The sequence below is a fragment of the Mesoplodon mirus genome (assembly GCF_964341445.2).
Source record: "Mesoplodon mirus genome assembly, chromosome: 11".
Classification (NCBI taxonomy): domain Eukaryota; kingdom Metazoa; phylum Chordata; class Mammalia; order Artiodactyla; family Ziphiidae; genus Mesoplodon; species Mesoplodon mirus.
In genome coordinates this window covers 55,597,891-55,618,629 of record NC_138987.1, presented here as the reverse complement: position 1 = coordinate 55,618,629, position 20,739 = coordinate 55,597,891, and the positions used below count along the sequence as shown (strand labels likewise).

The 20,739-nt window shown below is 44.3% G+C and overlaps 1 protein-coding gene across 1 annotated transcript; it reads right to left on the bottom strand.

The window, feature by feature from the left end:
- On the bottom strand, positions 1-6,891 carry LOC309812677 (tubulin alpha-1C chain). The gene is made up of 4 exons (XM_082636607.1): positions 6,744-6,891; positions 3,454-3,676; positions 3,163-3,311; positions 1-1,091 (listed from the first exon to the last, which is right to left on the bottom strand). Exons 1-4 carry the CDS (start codon positions 6,744-6,746, stop codon positions 117-119), a joined length of 1,350 nt encoding a protein of 449 aa, XP_082492733.1. The 5' UTR covers positions 6,747-6,891; the 3' UTR covers positions 1-116.
- Positions 6,892-20,739: the final 13,848 nt, after the last annotated feature.

Here is a 20,739-nt window from a genome sequence, read left to right as displayed (position 1 = left end):
TTGACACTGAAAACAGAAATATCACTTTTATTGACAAGATAGGGCCACAATGGGCAGCTCCACAGAACACAAATAAGACAGTCCCGAGACAAGAGTGTAAAATTACAGCAGACAGGTTAATATTCTTCACCTTCCTCTTCTCCCTCAACACTATCAGCTCCAACCTCCTCATAATCCTTCTCAAGGGCAGCCATGTCCTCACGGGCCTCAGAAAACTCTCCTTCCTCCATGCCCTCACCCACGTACCAGTGAACAAAGGCACGCTTGGCATACATCAGGTCAAACTTGTGGTCCAGGCGAGCCCAGGCCTCAGCGATGGCTGTGGTGTTGCTCAGCATGCACACAGCTCGCTGTACTTTGGCCAGGTCTCCACCAGGTACCGCAGTGGGAGGCTGATAATTAATGCCAACTTTGAAGCCAGTGGGGCACCAGTCCACAAACTGGATGCTGCGCTTGGTCTTGATGGTGGCAATGGCAGCATTGACATCTTTGGGAACCACATCGCCACGGTACAACAGGCAGCAAGCCATGTATTTACCATGGCGAGGGTCGCATTTCACCATCTGGTTGGCTGGCTCAAAGCAAGAATTGGTGATCTCTGCTACAGTAAGCTGTTCATGGTAGGCTTTCTCAGCAGAGATGACAGGGGCATATGTGGCCAGAGGGAAGTGGATGCGGGGATAGGGCACCAGGTTGGTCTGGAATTCTGTCAGATCAACATTCAGGGCTCCATCAAACCGCAGGGAAGCGGTGATGGAGGACACAATCTGGCTCATAAGGCGGTTAAGATTAGTGTATGATGGGCGCTCAATATCGAGGTTTCTACGACAGATGTCATAGACGGCCTCGTTGTCCACCATGAAGGCACAATCAGAGTGCTCCAGGGTGGTGTGGGTGGTGAGGATGGAATTATAGGGCTCAACTACAGCTGTGGAAACCTGAGGGGCTGGGTAAATGGAGAACTCTAGCTTGGACTTCTTGCCATAATCGACAGAGAGACGTTCCATCAGCAGGGAGGTGAACCCAGAACCAGTTCCCCCACCAAAGCTGTGGAAAACCAAGAAGCCCTGAAGACCTGTGCACTGGTCAGCCTGCAAAAGAAAGGAGTTTTAATTTTAGCCTTGGTGAAAGGTGCAATGACTTCTCTGAATCCATAATCACATTGAGGGAGATCTTTAAAAAAATCTTCTAAACAATATCTGCTAAGAAAGCAGTCCTAAAGAGCTTCTAAGTGCTAAGTGATTCAGAGAAACTTTTCACAACCAACTCTTGGGACCTGGAGGGAGGGGATCTGTTAAAAGGCTATTTTAAATGAACTGTTTTCACTTCTGCAGGCAGAGGAATCATGAGGTCTGGAATGGATGCAGGGCTCCAGTTTTGGTGACTGGGAGGGCAACCTCTGGTGCCCTTGCTGTGACCGCAGAACAAAGGCAACCTCTTATCAGTTGGAGAGCTACCAACAGCAGGCCTGGGACCACCGGCCCCATACAGTGGATGTCTTACAGACTTTGGAAGCTGCTTTCTGAGCTGGAACACAACAGAAGAGCCAAGCCCCAGTGCCCCGGTGCTGGAGGGAGGCCAGGTCTGGATCTGGCTCTACCCATTCCGTGCCGTGTGACTTTGACCAAATTCATTTCTCAATCTTAGTTTTCTCGTTTATTAAATGAGGAGAATAGTAACCTACTTCAGGTTGTTGAGAATTAAATGAGTATCTGGAACAGTGCTCGGCACAGCAAACACTAGTGATCAGAAAGTCTATTCATTCTGGGAAAGGCGATTGATTCACTGTCACAATTCCATGTCCTTGTGTCATTGGGGCTTTCCGCCACTTAACTGAGCTATTCTGGCCATTGTATGAAAGGATGATTTTGTCATTTCAAACAAAGTATTGTTGACAGTCTTCACTTCTCAAGGTGCTCAGAGATTGTGGACATTCTCTACCGAGCCCCTAGTTCACTTCTCCTGTGGGTCCATACTCTGAATGAGATCAATGCCAGGGCAGGCCCTAGTCTACCAATTTCACCCATTAAGCCTCATGTGGACACAGTAATAACACCAAGGACAAATGCAATTGTTTTGGTAGTTAATGAACTTCACTCCAGAACCCTCAATGGCTTTTACTAGGTTTACCTGTCCCTAAAGGCAGGTCCTGAATTCCAAGTCAGTACTTGTAGCTGAAGCTTGATTTGCAAACATAGGAACCATTAGCCCAGTTCTGCTGGGAAGACTATGATAAACATCTGAAAAAGTATGAAGCAATGAATGATGTAAGGCCATTCTTTTTAAAACAGACCAGTTGTTGCTGGGCTTAGCATAATGTGATTTTCCCGACAAGCTATTCCACCCAGGCCTACATTCTTGATTTTTAATTACTTACAAGCTGCCCACATGCCTAAGGAGCAGAGTCATCTGACTGCCAGACTCTTAATTAAAATGATCCGAACAGAACACTTAGCAACTTTACCGATGTGAATAGTTGCCTTAGATTTTTCTGCCACAGGGCCAGTCCACACTGCCCTGAGCTCTAGTAGAAAAACGAGGGTACTGCTTTTTTGTGATTATATCTTAATACTTTCAAAGTTCCAATGACTTATACTTGCTTCTGTAACAAGGGAGCTCCCTTGACTCCACTTTCAGTGCTGTTGGAAGTTTCCAGTGTCAGCTATTTCTAGTCAGTGTTACACTGGCTTCTTTCACTATGAACTTTCTGTAATAACATGTCAGCAGTCCAATTTTTATGAGTTTGATCAATTAGTTACATGTCAGTCAGCCACCTACTCACTGTGACTAAGGTGACCTAAAAAGGGATGTCTCAGCCTGAAGCTGGGAAGCTGCCTGATTAATATGAACAAGGATGTTTAATGGTCTTAAATGTCAGTAAAACGGTTAAGGTGTCCTGGTACTCACTTGACTTCAGGTAAACTGCCCTCACTAAATGAGCAATTGCCCAAATCTGCCTTGTAAGACACAGAAAGAGGCAAAAGAACACTATCCCCACCCCAAATAGTTGTCCCATAACTCAGGACCATCTGGTTTAGAAGTCCAGTTATTTAGTGGGCAGTATAAAGCTCATTTTAGTGTGCAAAGAATGATTTTGCAGTTTGGTCTCTCAAAACTGTAAGAGAAAACTCTCATCCACTTTAAATAAAGTACTGTGTTTACCAGTTTCCGAATTCGGTCCAAGACGAGGTCAATGACCTCCTTGCCAATGGTGTAGTGACCTCGGGCATAGTTATTGGCAGCATCTTCCTTGCCTGTGATGAGCTGCTCAGGGTGGAAGAGCTGGCGGTAGATGCCAGTGCGAACTTCATCTGGAAAAGGAAAATGAAGCAGCCACCCATCACTAACAACCTGCACAAGTCTGCTCGACCCCAGGGCATCAATGGAGCCCCCAGGACACACCTCCTGTCCCAGACCTCCGGGATCTCATTGGGGTTACTGAGGTCAACTCACCAATGACCGTGGGTTCCAGGTCTACAAACACTGCCCTGGGCACATGTTTGCCAGCGCCTGTCTCACTGAAGAAGGTGTTGAAGGAGTCATCTCCTCCCCCAATAGTCTTGTCACTTGGCATCTGGCCATCAGGCTGGATGCCGTGTTCCAGGCAGTAGAGCTCCCAGCAGGCATTGCCGATCTGGACACCAGCCTGGCCAACGTGGATGGAGATGCACTCACGCTGTGAGAGGAAGAAAGGAAATGTCAGAATATGACACATCAGATGGGACATTTCGGAATGATTCACCATAAATGACTATTAACCTTCAGAAGAGATCAGCACCTTTCTGGAGGCCACTCCTGCCCAGGGACTATTTCACAAGCAACAGCCTAACTCAGAGAAAATGCTTTGGAAAACCACAGATACGTTAATGAACTACTAGGCAAGACCAGAGACCAGACCTTCGCTTTGTAGCCACATTAGATGTTCAAGGTCAGGTTTCTACCTTCAGAATGACACAAGCTGCTCTAGCAATAGATTTTCCCCAACTCCTGGGAAATGTGCCTCTGATTCCTTAAAGGCATGCAAAATTCCTTCTTCCAGCTGATTCATTCTCTGTATGATTGTGTAACTAGAGCTCATTCTCGTCCCTCTTTAATCCTATTCTTTAAAGAGAAGAGCTTCTGACTCTCCCTTTAAAACCAGCTTAAACCAGCAAACTACAGCCAAATGACTCATGGAGAAAACACCAGATAAGCAGCAGTGACCTGTATTTTAAAAACTGTGGTCAGAGGCAGCCTTTTAACCCTGTGGAAGAATTTAATCTTAAGGAAAAACATTTTCCTTCACTATCAATGCATCTTGAGGGGAGAGTGGTGGGGAAGGTGGGAGGGGGATGGAGACACATGGTAATAAAAGCTAGAAGTGTCACCAAGACTTTATTAATAGTTTAAGAAATTAGCTGTCTTCTAGTAGAACGTACATATATCTTTGGCAACGTGGGGGAAAAGTCTATAATTTCAAAAATGTAACGATGTTAGTATGTTACCAAACTCATTTCTGCTTAGTAAAATAAGGCAGTGAACATAGAATCTACACCCACAGACTTAAGAGAAAAAACAAAAAAAAGGATTTTTATTGTATTTCCATCATAAATCAGATTAGCGGCTTTGTAGACTGAGGTCTTTCAAATATCAACACCAAATATCTCCCATTACATTTTCTCCAAATAAGAGGGTTTCAAGTTTTTAAAAACTGCTAATAGGAATCTCGTTAAAGAAAATTCAACACCACCTACGATCTCAAAGGGCTTAGCTTCATAACCCAAGATAAAACCCCCAATCACTCACCCTTTGATTTATGGTCCCCTCCTTCTCACCTACACTCCCCATAAAACAATCATGGTCTGCTGACCTCATCAGCAAGTTCACTATTACCTGCCTCTACTTGCCCAGCTCTAGGGCCGTGGGAGAAAGGGGAGTTGTTTGTTCTAATGAACCCATGACTATTTAAAACTGCATCATGTTTACCTTTAACTGGACTTTGGACATTCCACAGCCCTAGAAAGCAGGAGAGAACCAGAGATCTGTCCATGACAGCCCCAGGCCCCAAGGAGATAAAGTATCTGAGATGATCCTGTCATTCTAATGAAGCATTTCTACTGAAGCCTTCTGAGTTTCTTTCATTGTGCAACGGTATGGTTTAGACTGTGGCCACTGCTTGCCCTCCACTCTCCCCTGGCCACTCGGGAGATGAAGTGAGACACCGATGATGGAGTCACTTAGTATAGCCTTAACTGGATAAGCAGCCCCTGTCCATTGTTTAAAAAAAAAAAAACCAAAAAAACTATTAATCTAACCAGTGTATGCCTTAATAGGTCTGCTGCTACTGCTGATCTCCTGCCCTTTAAACAGTCCCACTTCTTACTTTTTTTTTTTTCTTCTTTTTTTTGGGGGGTATAGTTGTTTTACCCCACTACTTTCTGAAACACGTTTTTACCAGTATCTTTTTGGTCTTGCCTGGTAAAAAGCACTCAAGCAAGTTGTTACAGTCATACAGACGTTTGATAACTGTGGTAGTCCCTAAAGAGGTAACTATTTATTCACTGCATTGCTTTTTAAAAAGATATTATTTTGAAACAATTGATACACACGGCCTACTTTAGGTAGACTTCCAACAGATATTTCCTCAGATACTTGTTTCCAATACCTCTGGAAGCTATATAGAAAATACTCAAGTTGTGTGTAATTTGAGGTTTCTTTAAAACTAAGAATACTTTGTCAGTACTAGTTTACTCTGTGACTTTGTAAGAAAGTCTCTCTTTACGGACTTGTTTTTTTTTTAAACCTGTAAGTAGAAAGCTTCAGCTATAAACACCCCACTAAATTAACACGAGAAATGCAGGATTAAACAACGTGACAGTAATTCCCTTCAAAGGAGGAGCCTGCCTACATCCCTCCAGGTGGATTGGTGCGAACGGAAGCGCTCCCCCGACCCCACCCCGGCCCTGCCACAGGTGAGGATGGGTGCGAACGGAAGCGCTCCCCAGAGCCCGACAACAGGTGAGGATGGTGCAATTGAAAGCTCTCGCCAGAGTCTGGCTCGCCAGAGTCTGGCCACAGATGACTCAGCAGTGAGTCATAGTGCGCTGGAGAGGCGACGCCTAGAAATGTTTGCACCTAGCGTGCGGGAGCACACGAGATGCTCCAGGGTCCCGTGCGTAAGGCAGTGGGAAAGTGAGATCATTTGGGGAAATGGGAGGGATTTTCAGGTTTCACAACCTTGGGAGCCAGTGTGAAGGCTCCCTGGCCTTCCTGGGGCGGTAGCGGGCCCTGGAGGGACGGGTGCCCTTCATCTAGGATCAAATAAATGGGCTTTCACTTCCACCGAGGGCAGTGCCCAAGCCGCGTCTTCGAGCCGGAAGAGGAGTCTCCCGGGTGAACTCGGCTTTCCGCATGGCCACCAGAAGCCAGTTTGTTTTGTTTTTTTTGTTTTGTTTTGCGGTACGCGGGCCTCTCACTGTTGTGGCCTTTCCCGTTGCGGAGCACAGGCTCCGGACACGCAGGCTCAGCGGCCATGGCTCACGGGCCCAGCCGCTCCGCGGCATGTGGGATCCTCCCGGACCGGGGCACGAACCCATGTCCCCTGCATCGGCAGGCGGACTCTCAACCACTGCGCCACCAGGGAAGCCCCAGAATCCAGTTTGCCTGGAGGCGTCCGGAACGTGGCCCCAAGTGGACTGGGGTCCCGACGCCCCTTCGGACTCCGCACTCTCCCCCCAACGCCACCGCCCGGGGACCCCACTCACCATGACTGAGACTTGTAGGGTTCTGCGGGGCTGGAGGAGGCGAGGGGACGTCCACGAAGCTCTCCCACTTACAGACTACCAAGGAGTCCGGGGGAGAAGTAGTGAGAGGGTAGGCGGCCAAGAGGGATCCTATATACCCCGACCCTGGCCACGTGTCGGAAGGGCGGGCACCGGACCCGCCCTGGCCTCCGCGGCCCCGCCTCCGAGCCCAAGGTCCCCGGCCGGATGCCCGATTTTACCCGGCCCGCGGAGAGAGGAGGGGTGCATGGCGCTGATTGGTGGGTTCAAAAGTTCGAAACGAACTCTACGGAACAAGCCAGAAGAACCCGGAAGGGGAGGGGGCATCCTGGGGCCGGAGAATGGGCCGGTGGGGTGGGAAGGGGGGTGGACACGGTGACTGGAAGGAGGAGGGGGGCGAAGCGTCTGCAGAGTTCTCAGTGGGTGCGGGAGGCGTCAGGGGGCAACGCCTACGCGAAAAAAGGCACCGAGTTAAAGGGAGCCCCGGCGGGAGCCCCAGGAGCGTGGCTCCTCCCGCTGCCTGCCCCGCCCCCGGGGCCTCAGACCCCGGACCCTGGAGGGGCGGCCCGGCAAAACAGCTCCCACCGGGCCCGGCCGACGGGGGGCCCTGGCGCCCGCTCCCCTCGCAGCTGAGGGACTTCCAAGAGAGAAGGCCTGGCTCCCCATTCCAGGTCCTAATTACCACGAACCGGCCCGAAGCCCTTTTTCTCACCATTTAAAAAAAAATTTTTCATTGTTATAAAAATATGGAACGCTTCACGAATTTGCGTGTCATCCTTGCGCAGGGGCCATGCTAATCTTCTCTGTATCGTTCCAATTTTAGTATATGTGCTGCCGAAGCGAGCACTTCTCACCCTTTTTTGTTGCTTTTCTTTTCTTTTTTTTTCTTTTTTTTTTTTTTTGAGGTACGCGGGCCTCTCACTGTTGTGGCCTCTCCCGTTGTGGAGCACAGGCTCCGGACGCGCAGGCTCAGCGGCCATGGCTCACGGGACCAGCCGCTCCGCGGCATGTGGGATCTTCCCGGACCGGGGCACGAACCCGTGTCCCCTGCATCGGCAGGCGGACTCTCAACCACTGCGCCACCAGGGAAGCCCTGTTGCTTTTCTTTATTCATTTTCCTAACTTCTTTTTATTTATTTATTTATTTACTTATTTATTTACCTTCTTTTAAATGAACCTTGTGGTTCCTAACAGCAACCTCCTTCCACTTGGTGCAAAAGCAGGTTTGTTGTTGTTGTTGTTTTGTTTTTCAGTTCATTATATTAGCTTTTATTCTTCGATTGCATACTATTCAGAGTTGTTTGTTTTTCAGGCTATATTAATCACATTTCATCCATTGGACAAACCCTGTGAGTTATCCCCATTTTACAGATGAGGAAACTAGGGCTTAGAGGAATTAAACTAGTTGAAGATCACACAGCTGGAGTGGTGGGGCTGCGCTTGGGCCCTCACTACCTTGTACTACCTCATCCTAAATATACCACTCTTGTTATGGAACCCAAGTTTCTGTGTCCCAGGCACACTGAGGCCAAACAAACCAGAACATGGGAGTTTGGAGCACAGGTAGATTTATTGCAAGGGCTAAGCAAGAACAGATGGCTGGTGCTCGAAAGACTGGAACTACCCAATTGCTTCCAGGCAAGGGCATTTACAGACTGTTGGAGGGAATTCCCTGGTGGTCCAGTGGTTAGGACTCCACGCTCTCACTGTCGAGGCCTGGGTTCAATCCCTGGTCAGGGAACTAAGTCCCACAAGCTTCCTGGTGTGGCCAAATAAATAAATAAATAAAGACTGTTAGGGAAGAGGGTCGTAGGTTGCTTGATCAGCTCCTGGACCTTCTTCTCATTGGTAGGTGGTGAGGTAAAAGGGTTATGTTTCTGGAATCTCAGCCTTCTGATTCCAACCAGTCTGGGGTCTATGTGCTTGTGGTTGGCTTGTATCTACCATCCTCCACTTTGGTGGGGGTCTTAGTTTCTGTACAACAACTCAAAGATATGCATCAGGCTGTTATCTTTATCCCTTCAGGAGGAACTAGGTGTCCTGTGACTCTATTGTCCTAATCAATAACTGCTTGGGCCTGCTCTTTGGAACTCAGGAAAGGCCTGGGTTTCTTTTTTCTACAAATAAGAAACGGGGGACACGGGCTTTTGAAGCTGGGAGGGCCCCAAAGGGTGCTGCTCAGTTTCACTCTGACCATCCCTGCAACAGTTTATTCCTCAGAAGCGTCCTTTATTTCATTTGTTTTTCTTTCTCTGCAGCTTCATCATGTTATCCTAGCTCTTAAATTCCGCAGCCATCTCTGGGTGACAGAGTTTATGGAAATACTCATGCAGACAAAGAAAACAAATTTATGGTTGCTAAAGGGGAAAGTAGTGGGGGGATAAATTAGGAGGCTGGGATTAATATATAGACACGACTATATATAAAATAGATAACCAACAAGGACCTACTGTAGAGCACAGGGAATTGTACTCAGTATTTTGTAATAACCCGTAAGGGAAAAGAATCTAAAAAAAAAATTATATGTATATGTATGTATAACTGAATCACTTTGCTGTACACCTGAAACACAACATTGTACTTTGTACATTGTACATTGTACTTCAATTAAAAAGAAAGAAAGAAAAGAAAGAAAGATAACCAAAAGTGACTGAATAGTAGAATATGTTACAGGGCTTTTTCCTGAAGTAGAAAAAGGCAAAATAGGTTTTGGATACTGCAATAGGCAGAAGTCAAGATACACTCCAACTCATACACACAAAATGGAGGCTGTGGAAATATGTGCAGAGATTCCTTTTCAAATTACAGTACATAGTTCCTTCATTCATCAAATGCTCATTGAGCACCTATTGTGTGGCAGGATATTCTGAAATCTGGAATAACTAGCATATCAGTCTGTTGCTAGATATTTTAGTCTTAATTAGTGCTTTCAAACTTTTTAATTCATTCCACAAATATATATTTAGCACAGTTTCTAGGTGCTTGGAAAAAAGTTTGTGAACAAAACTGACAGATCTCTGCCTCATGGAGTGAATGTTCTAGAGGAGGATAGGGAAGAAAGACAAACAATGAACATAATAAGTAAACTAGGGGCTTCCCTGGTGGCGCAGTGGTTGAGAGTCCGCCTGCCAATGCAGGGGACACGGGTTCGTGCCCCTGTCCGGGAAGATCCCACATGCCGCGGAGTGACTAGGCCTGTGAGCCATGGCCGCTGAGCCTGTGCGTCCGGAGCCTGTGCTCCGCAATGGGAGAGGCCACAACAGTGAGAGGCCCGCATACCACACACACACAAAAAAGTAAACTATATAATTTGTTAGAAGGTGAAGAGTGCTATAGAAAAACAAGCAAAGTAAAGTGGAATGAGAATGTTGGGAGGGGAGAATGTGGGAGGAGGTTGCAATGTAAACAAGATGGTCAAGGTTAGCCTTAAGGATAAGTGAGATTTGAACAAAGACTTGAAGGTCCTGAGGGACTAGCCAAAGCAACTACCTGGGAGAAGAGTGGTCCCAGAACATGGAGCAGCTGCACCGAAGGCCCCCAGGCAAGAGTGTTCCTGGAAGGAAGAGCAGGGAGGCCAGCTTGGCTGGAAGAGATGAATAGTAGGAGATGAGGGTTGGAGAGGCAATGGGAACAAGATCTTGTAGCTTCATGTAAACCACTACAAAGTCCTGTGGTTTTAACCCTGACATGGGGAGCCTATGTAGGGTTCAAAACATTGTAGGGACATGACCTGACTACCTTTTTTTTTTTTTTAAATATCCCTCTGGTGTTGTGTTGAGAATAGATTATAGGAGGGCACAGGTAGAAGCAGGATGATAACTCACTGCAGTAATCCTTTTGAGAGATGATGGAGACTCAGACCAGAGTGGTAGCAGAGGAAGTGGCAAAGAGTGGTTAGAGTTGGCTACATTCTGAAGATAGGGCCAGAATGATTTCCTGAAGGCTCACATGTGAGGGAAAGAGAAGCCAAGGATTACTCCAGGATTTTAGCCTGGATGAATAAGAGATGGTTTTGCCATCAACAGATGCAAAATGTTGGGAATGGGGTAGGCTTGGAGGGGGATAACATGAGTGGTTTGTCTTTGGTCACGTTAAGTCCAGATGTTGATGTCCACGTAGAGGTGGAGACGCCCAGGACATAGCTGGATATGAAAGTCTGGATCTCAAGGGAGAGAGATCTGGGTAGAGATATACTTCTAAGTGCCATCCTAAAGTTATGACATAGGGCGAGATCACTAAGGGAATGACTATAGAAATAAGAGAGGAGAGGACCAAGGATTGAGTTCTGGGAGAGGAAGCAGACACCATGAAGGACACTGAGAAGGAACAGCCAATGAGTTAGGAGGAAACCTGAGAGTGTGAGGTCCTGGAAACCAAGCAAGGAGTGATCACCAGTGTCATATGCTACCAATAGGCCAAGCAAGAGGAGAACTCAAAAATGACCACTGGAGTTAGCCACATAGAAGTCACTAGTAATTTACAGACAGTTCTGGGTGTACTCTGATGCTTTTGCAAAAATGTTCCTATAAAAGGGTTTCATCTTCAAGGAATTCATGGAAAAGACTCTGACAAGTACAGGTTTCTGAAAACTGACTATACTGCTGAATTGAATGAATAAGCATTTTCAGAACTCTAATGGAAAACTGATGAATTCATAAAAGTGCTAAGATGAAAAAAATTAATTACATGGGATTGAGTGAACTGATGAGGATGATTATAATTTTTGTGACTTTCTGTTTGAAAAAAAAAATCCCGCAATGACTCAGAGGCAAAAATATACAAATCAATTTTCACTGCAAAGTAAAGGAGCTGTTACAGTGGAGGATTACTAGACTGAATGTCAACATTATGACATAGTGTGAGTGTGCTTCGTGTTTGGTAATTGCAGTCATTGTTGCTTTTGTTGTGGTCATCCATTTACAATGCTTGGTGTCAGTTTATTTATCTCTTGTAAAAATAAAATACAGTGTGTGTGTGAAAAAAAAAGAAAAAAGAAAAAGAAGTCTCTAGTAACCTGGATGGGAATAGTTCAGTGTGGTAATTTTCAAATAATAGGCATTTTATTTTTAGATTCTGTTTTCATATGACTCATTAACGAAGTACCTTTATTTTTCTTCCTCTAACTCCCTACCTCCTCATATTCAAGCAGATTGCCCCTGAGGAAACACACTATGTTTAAGGGCTTTGCAGTCCTGATTACTTCAGTTTGGGTTCTGGCTTTTGTTTTGTTTTGCTTTCTAGCTGTGGGTCCTTGAGCAAATTTCTTAATGTCTCTAAATCTCCTCCCTTATAAAATGGAGATAATATATAATTCATAGGTGGATACACTGTCATGAAGGCTAAATGAGATACATAATACAGAATACATACACATAGTAAAGGACTAAGTGGTACTAAGGTGGTGGAGGTAGACAAAATTAGAGATGAAGATTCATCCTCTTGCATTTTAAAATCATTTTAAGGACTTCCCTGGTGGTGCAGTGGTTAAGAATCCGCCTGCCAATGCAGAGGACACGGGTTCGAGCCCTGGTCCGGGAAGATCCCACATGCCGTAGAGCAACTAAGCCCATGTGCCACAACTACTGAGCCTGCGCTCTAGAGCCCGCGAGCCACAACTACTGAGCCCTCGTGCCACAACTACTGAAGCCCAGGCGCATAGAGCCTGTGCTCTGCAACAAGAGAAGCCACCTCAATGAAAAACTCACGCACCCCAACAAAGAGCAGCCCGCGCTCACCACAACTAGAGAAAGCCCAAGTGCAGCAATGAAGACCTAACACAGCCATAAATAAATTAATTAATTAATTTAAAACAATCATTTTAAGCATTGGGATCCATATTTAAGTTTTCTTCCCCCTACTAGATTTTTTTGGGGGGTGGGGTGGGCAATCTTTTTCCTGGGTGGTCAGGTAAAAATTTAACCTCTATTGGGGCTTCCCTGGTGGCACAGTGGTTGAGAGTCCACCTGCCGATGCAGGAGACACGGGTTCGTGCCTCGGTCCGGGAAGATCCCACAGGCCGTGGAGCGGCTAGGCCTGTGAGCCATGGCCGCTGAGCCTGCGCGTCCGGAGCCTGTGCTCCGCAACAGGAGAGGCTACAACAGTGAGAGGCCCACGTACCACAAAAAAACAAAACAAAACAAAACAAAAATTTAACCTCTACGTAAACAGGTCTTTATGGTTCTAAAAATTACTAAGTGAGGAGAGGCTTACTTTCTAGTTGACAGTTTTCAGAATTCACCACAAACAGGTTGAGTTATTAACAGAGCCAGTGCTCTGCCGTTTTTGACAATATCACTTTGGACAGGCATTTCTCCTCCTTGGACCCCAGACTTTGTGTGTGCAATATGAGGGGAATGGACAGGGTCATCTCTAAGGCCTCTTCCAGCCCTAATACTCTGTAATACTGTGACTTGAGACTTCTGCTGTACATGTGAGCTGTACAAAAATGAGCAAAGTCAAAAACATGCTTCATTCAGTCCAGGTCTTCTAAGAATTATGAGTACATTAGATACATACTTACACATGGGGCTTTTGTTGGAGTCTTACAATGCTTTAGGGAAAGAAGTGTTGCATATCTACTCTGGCCCAGGGGAGCCTGGGCTTTAAATTTTATTTATTTATTTTATTTATTTATTTTTGGCTGCGTTGGGTCTTCCTTGCTGCGTGCGTGCTTTCTCCAGTTGCGGTGAGCAGGGGCTACTCTTCTTTGCAGTCCGTGGGCTTCTCATTTGCACTGGCTTTCTCTTGTTGTGGAGCACGGGCTCTAGGCATGCGGAGCTTGGGCTTTAAATCATTGCATATAGGATGTCCAGAACATCAGTAAAGAGAAAAGAATTCAGATATAACCAAACCTTAGGTTTTTTTCAGTCTAACTCATGATTGCTATACTAGGATTCCAGTAATACTGAAGAATTTATTTCGGTCCAATTACAAATTACATGTTACAAATAATAATGGCATGGGGATATTTTGTGTTCATATAGCAATTTAGAACAAAATATTTTCTATTCCAATAGTGCCTTGAAAGAGTTTTCAAAAATAAGTTTTTAACAGGGGTATTTATTTGGAACTGTGGGAAATAAGGTCCTGAGACTTGAAATAATTTACCTTGAACCACAAGAGGTGGAACCCAGAACAAACGCCTAAAATGGCAGTTCCCTCTTTTACATCTTGGCCCTACATTAGCCTGCTACTGGCTCTAGTTCACAAGGAAAGGATGTCCTAGAAAAGCCACTTGTTGAATTTTTCTTAAGGCAAGGCTAACATGACAAGAAAAAAGAGAATTTGTCTGACTTTCAAGACTGCCAAAGGGCAGCTATCCTTACTGCAGTTAGAGTCAGCCACCTTCTTTATGACAAGCATTTAAAAACATCTGTATATTTTGAGGCAGTTTTCTTCTTCTTCTTCTTCGTCTTTTTACCCCTTGTAAATACAGAAGAGCAGGACATTATCTTCTAGGTCATATGTTATTTTCTTTTATGGGAAAAATAATCCTTAGATCCTTTAATTTTCATTTATTGCTCTTTTTCTGCAAATATTTGCAACCTTTATAACTTGCTTACACACTCTTTCGAAGTTCTCCTCCCCCATGACTGGAGCAGTATTTTGGCCTTCTCTTCCATCAGGACTCTTTAGGTGAAATGCGAGCTCCATTCTAGGAGATTACCAGAGAGGACTGGCTTTCATCTCTGAAATTTCACATCTTATTTCCACTGAGATATCACTTGGTTTGTTCTCATCTGCCTTATAGTCCCTAAAAATACAATATTTGGGGATCGTTTCCTCACAGTGACCAAATGAAGCAACTGAGTAGGTTGTGTTTCCCCTGTATTCCCACTTTATATTCTACAGCCAATCCTTCTTACCCTAAGCTTTTTCTAACCTTTCCTGTAATTAATAACCATTCCCTTGATTCTCCTCCCTTATCCCTTTAGGATAGACAGGTAAAATACTCTTGCAGAAAATTAAAAAGAGCTACTCATATTCCTCAATCATCTACATTATTATTCCAGTAAGTAGACCATATCCTGGAGTCTGGAAATCTTTTCTATTTATAGCAATGCTTATTTAATAATTTTATTTATTCATGTACCTAAAAAGCACCCAGGCAGCCCAAAGTGGAAGGGCCTCTGAGAGTCGTCTTTCCCTGTGACTATAACTTCTTGCCAGCAGCTGAGATGGTGGGGGGTTTACTTAGAGACTGAATCTCAGGATAATCTTTCCCATTTCACTTTTTCTGGTATGTCTTTAACTGCCCCTCCCCCTCCTCCCAGGACACAGAGCCAGCCGTTTTCAAGTACACTAAGTATTTGTTTTTTTCACCTAATTAGTCCAATAGTACCTCAATACGAGGGAATATCACTGCATAAATTATACACAGTTAGGAAATTTAGAGATGAAAACAGTCTCATATTACTCAGGAAGTTAGTTTAATTTGGCTGAAAGCATTTGGTCTTTTCCAGTGTCTGTCTGTTTCTCCCACTACAAGTCAGTGGGCTGCTCCCTAATCTGAACCCTTTATGATTCTTTTGTTCTAGTCCTCCTACTCATTGGTGTGTTAGAGCCTGCTAGAGCCAACTGTTAGATTTTTAGGAATTTTGTGAGCCAGCTGGACATCATGTTGGCAGCTTGAAATCAACAATGATGGATGTATTTACACCATGGAAATTGGTGAACAGCACACAGTAGGCTCTCACCTCCACTCTCAGCTGGTTGTTAAACATTTACCATTGCCCCTGCTTCCACACTAGCCTAAGTCAGGACATTTCTCTTAGTTCTTTAGTTCTGGCATAAAAAGGACTTTTTTTTTTTTTTTTTTTTTTTAAATATCAGAGCTTGGTTCATTTCCTGGCTTCTGGATGAATCCTCTCCTCACAGCCAACCAAAGCCCAAAAGCCCAGCTTGGCTTCTCCTCCCAATTCAGGCTTTCAGGGCTATGAAAGGGTTACCTCCTAGCCCCTCCAATCCCAATCAACGCCTTCTTTTCCAGTCCTTTTATTTCTTGGATTATAAAAGCCCCCAACTCCTTTACTACCCAGCCCTCCACCCCAGCATCTCAACCTCTAGTACCAGTGTCACCACTCTGGGCTTTCATCCCCAGACAGAAGAGTTTACATGCTTTCACTTGTTTACTCTTCACAATAACTCTATGAGGTAGAAACTACTGTTACCTCCATTTTACAGAAGAGGAAATTGAGGTTCGTGGGGTTAAGTAACTTATATAAAGGCACATGCCAGCCCATGCTGCCTGTAGTCCAGCCTTCCTCTTTGGGATCCTCACCCCTTTCCTCAGGAGTCTGGTTTTAAGGCTCCCATTTCTTAACCACTGTCCTCTCTCCAAAAACATTAATATGAAACCACTTTTATGTCTACAACTTTAATTACATGTTTATTTCCCCAAATCATTCAAACCTGTAATGATCACATTCAGTTATAAGACACAGTGAAGGAAAGAGGCTGGCACAGAGCTCTAACAGACATGGGCTGCACTCATAGAACTCTATCTTTGTAGCACTTTAATATTTTGATCCTCTAGTCTGTGTTCTTTTTTCCTTACTCTCCAGCATATTTTGTTCCAATATAGTCAGGAATATAAACCATTTAGAAACCCTGGAAGGTCTTTGCTTGTTTCTGATCGATCAAGACTTCCTCATTTAAAATTACATACATCTTTGTTTTGGTAAGCTGTGGTCCCTACTGACCTTGTAAATGGGTTATGTGGAACAGCCTGTAACTACAAAAATCAACTTGCTTACCCTGTTCCCTCAGCAGCTCTATTTATTTGTACTGAACCCAAGGGAAAAAGCCAGGTTCACATACTGTGGGAAAAAGAAAAGGAGAAGGAGGGAATTCTTTGTCTTCACAACAAAGAAACAAATTTTACATTCAGGCTGCTCTTCCCCTTTACTGTGCCTGAAATGACTGATAGTAAACCAAAGTTGTTTCAAAAGGGGAAAAAAAACCCTGGAATGTAGGTCACCTAACAAGTTATGAAAACTGTTTCCTTGATGCTGGTTTGCTTGATTGAATTGAGGGGTTTCATGGTCTCTGGTCAGGGCCCAGGGAGCCTGCAATGGACTGAATGTATCCTCCCAAATTCCTAAGTTGAAATCATAACCTTCGCTGTGATTGTATTTGGAAGTGGGGCTTTGGGGGAGTAACTTGGTCATGAGGTGGAGCTCTCATAAATGGAATTAGTGCCCTTATAAAAGGGACCCCAGAGAGCTCTCTTGCCATTTGAGGATACTACAATAAAATGGCAGTCTGCAACCCGGAAGAAGGTCCTCGCTGGAATTTGACCATGCTGGCACCCTGAACTTGGATTTCCAGCCTCCGAACTGTGAGAAATAAATTTCTGTTGTTAATAAGCCACTCTGTTTATGGGATTTTGTTATAGCAGCCTGAACGGAGACACAGCCTAACCCCAAGCATGTTGTTATGGAAGCTGAAGAAGACAAAGTCCGGGTGTCAGAAAAAGTAGCAGTTACTTACTTAGCAAGCATAATCATCCTGATCTCTAGAGACAAGGACGGAATAAAACACAAAGGGAAAGACACTTGTAGGTAGGGGAAGCAAAGATTAGGATAACAAAATATTGAAGTAATGACTTTATTGACTCCTTAGTGACAAGCATGTAAACTCTCAGAGCTTTTATAACTACTAGGAACTGGGAATTCTGATTTCTAGTGTGAGTAGATAACGTGACTTTTGGCAAGGTTTCCAGCTGTACTGCATTGGAGTTTCCCCACCTGCAGGATAATACCTTCTTTAGAACAGTCTCGGAAGTAGATCCTTGGATTGGGATTTGGGAGATCTGGATTCTAGTTCTAGCACAACTGACAGAGTGGATTTTAGTTTCATCAATTGTAAAATAAAATATAGCTTCTAAGCTTCCTTATACAATTTAGTTACTTCATATAGTGCCCTGAAAATGTTAAGATTGTCTAGAAATGCAAAATTACATTATTCTTTGTTTTATTCAACAAATATTTATCTGGCCCTTAGTGTGCACTGGGCACTGTACTAGGAACTAAGGACAAGACAAAGCCTCTCGAGGAGTTCATACTGCATTTGGGGAAGAGAAACGATGCAGGAAGAAAAATAAAACCGAGTGAGAAAGCTGGAGAGTAATGAGTGCTGTTTTACCTAATATAGCAAAGAAGGCCTCTCTGATTTGAAGGAAGAGCTGAGCCATGTGAGTGTCTGGGGGAAGAGCATTCCAGGCAGAGGGAATGGCTGGAGAGTGTGAGTGAGGGAAAAAGCAGTAGAAGACAAGGTTAGAGAGAGTGGGGTCCAGACTGCGTAGGTCCTTAGAGGCCACCATAAGGAATTTGGCTTTTGCTCTGAATGAGATTGGAAGTCATTGGAGTAAAGTCATGACAAAATTAGACTTTTGTTTTAACAGAGTCACTCTGGCCTCCATGCTTAGAATAGACTGTAGGGAGGTAAGAATGGAAGCAAGCGACCAGTTAAGCAGGTACTGTAATAATCTGAGCAGGAACCCAGGGTAGTTACAGAGGAGATGATGAGAAGTGGCCAGATTCTGGATAGGAGTTTTTGATGGATTGGATTTGGGTAGTGAGAAAAAGACCAATCAAGAATGACTCCAAGGGGGGACTTCCCTGGTGGTGCAGTGGTTAAGAATCCAACTGCCAATGCAGGTTCGAGCCCTGGTCCAGGAAGATCCCACATGCCGCGGAGCAACTAAGCCCGTGAGCCACAACTACTGAGTGCCACAACTGAAGCTGCACGCCTAGAGCCTGTGCTCCACAACAAAGAGAAGCCACCACAGAAGAGTAGTCCCGGCTCGCCGCCACTAGAGGAAGCCCCCGTGCAGCAACGAAGACCCAACACAGCCATAAATAAATAAATAGATAGATAAATAGATAAATAAATAAATAAAAAACCAAAAGAATGACTCCAAGGGTTTGGGCCTGAACAGCTGGAAAAATGGAGTTGATACTAAGATGAGGAAAGCTTTGGAAGGAGCAGGTTTAAGGGTTGTAAGAAGCAGGGCGGTCAGGGTTTGCTTTGGACATGTTAAGGATGAGAAGCCCATTAGGCATCCAAGTGGAGAAGTGAAGTAGGAAATGAATCAATAGGCATAAGGATCCTAGGGTGGGAAGGGACCAGAACTTCCAACCCAGATCCTCAAGTGTCTACATGAGGGAGTCCAGTCTGGGTAGAGCTAGGAGTGCTTGACAATAACCCAGTGGCAGAAAAGGACACTGAGACCCAAAATGAAATCATCTTGAGGAAAGAAATCTAGGCTAAAGATGCATTTTAAGACAAGGCTCCAAGTATTGATATGATACCACAGGTTGTGCTCCTGTGCAAATTGGAACTGGAGACTATAAGACCATTAGAGCCTAGCCATCCGAGGGTGTGTGAGAATTTGACCTGGGAGAGCTAGTTCCCACTATGCCTGGAATTAGAACACAACCAATCTGCCTCACTCCCTTATGCCCCAATTTGGAATATGTAAACCTCCTAAGATTTTGGACAATGTCGATGAAAAATTAATCAGTTGATCTAAGAAAGAAATGGAAAATTTTATTCAAGCCAAATCTGAGGATTATAACCCAGGAAGAGCATCTCAGAAAGCTCTGAGAACTGTTCTGCCCATTAGAAGTCAAGGCAGAGTTATATATGTTTTTTTGAGACAGAGGGCTATGCATCAAATGAAGTATTATTGATTGGTTACATAATCTATATCTAGGTGTCATTGTGGTGGGTCATGTGACCCCTTACAAGATCAAGAAGGAACGCTATCTTTTAAGGAGTTATCTTGCTGATGCTAGGAGAATGTTCCTCTTTATGGTTGAGCAGGTATTCCTGCCTGATGGAGGAGGTTTAGTCAACACATGATACAGGTACACAATGCACAGTGGGGAGAGGGGAGGCCAAAGGGCAGGGAAGAATTTTTTTGTTTAAATTTTTCTTGTCTTGTCATAAAATATGAATTTTATTTCACAACAGTCTGTGAGCAATCCTAATAGGAGGGTCAAGATTTGAGAGGTGTTTACAATGTAGAAATCTGTAGAAATTGGTGTCTAATTGGATTGGAGAGTGAGGGACATGAAAAGGCTCTGAATTTTCTATCTCTGGAGCCTGGGCTGGTAATCATGATAGGAAATACCATTTTCTGATGTGAGGCTGAAGTGAGATTGTGTTTGGCCTTCCAGTAGAGAGTGTTTTGGACACCACCAGAACACACAAATAGGTCTAGTAAGTAAGGGGATCTGGATCTGGAGCTCAAGAAGGATTTAAAGTACCCATTGCTGTGGTGCTTATCACGACAAACATGAGCAAAATTTCTATGTGATCAATTTTGTAACCTGTGTAAATTATGTTAATTAACCCACATAAGTAGCTCATTGTGTTTTCCACTTTTACAGAGAGACACAGGAAGTTAAACTAATCTATCACCTTCCTCAAAGACTTGAACTTCTCATAATTTTCTTCACCCCACACTACTGTATGACTCTTTCATCCATCTCTTTTACTCATTTCCCAAGAAATGAAATGCTCAATTGCTTCTCTATCCTTCAAGCTCCTAATCTACATGTACCTGTTCACTCCTAGCAGATAACCTAGATTCCTAATTTAGTGATAGGATTAAAGGATTTAACCTGAGCTCCAATAGCTTTCATCCTATCCTCCACAAAATGTCTTTCTTTCTTGTACCTGATATTATCCTCCCTCTTATCTCATTAGGGTCCCCTCCAATTTTATTAATACTAATCCCATCCACTTGTGCCCTAGTTTTTATTCTTGCTCACAGCCTCTGAGAACTTGCTTTGTTAATTAACCCCTTTGCTTGACCCTTAATTCTCTTTGTCTACACAAATTACTACTAAACCACCATAGTGTCATTTCCTGCCTGAGTTACTATCCTGTATCGCTTCCCTTTTATTCACACTTATGGCTTTTCTTTTCATACTCCCATTTACTTCTTAGCTCTAATAAGTATCCCTAC

Bases quoted from the DNA above. Each gene is read 5' to 3' on its own strand.
- LOC309812677 (XM_082636607.1), bottom strand. The intron at 3,312-3,453 runs GTGAGTTGACCT...TTCCTTTTCCAG, and splicing joins CCTGGAACCCACGGTCATTG to ATGAAGTTCGCACTGGCATC. The intron at 1,092-3,162 runs GTAAACACAGTA...TTTCTTTTGCAG, and splicing joins TGGACCGAATTCGGAAACTG to GCTGACCAGTGCACAGGTCT.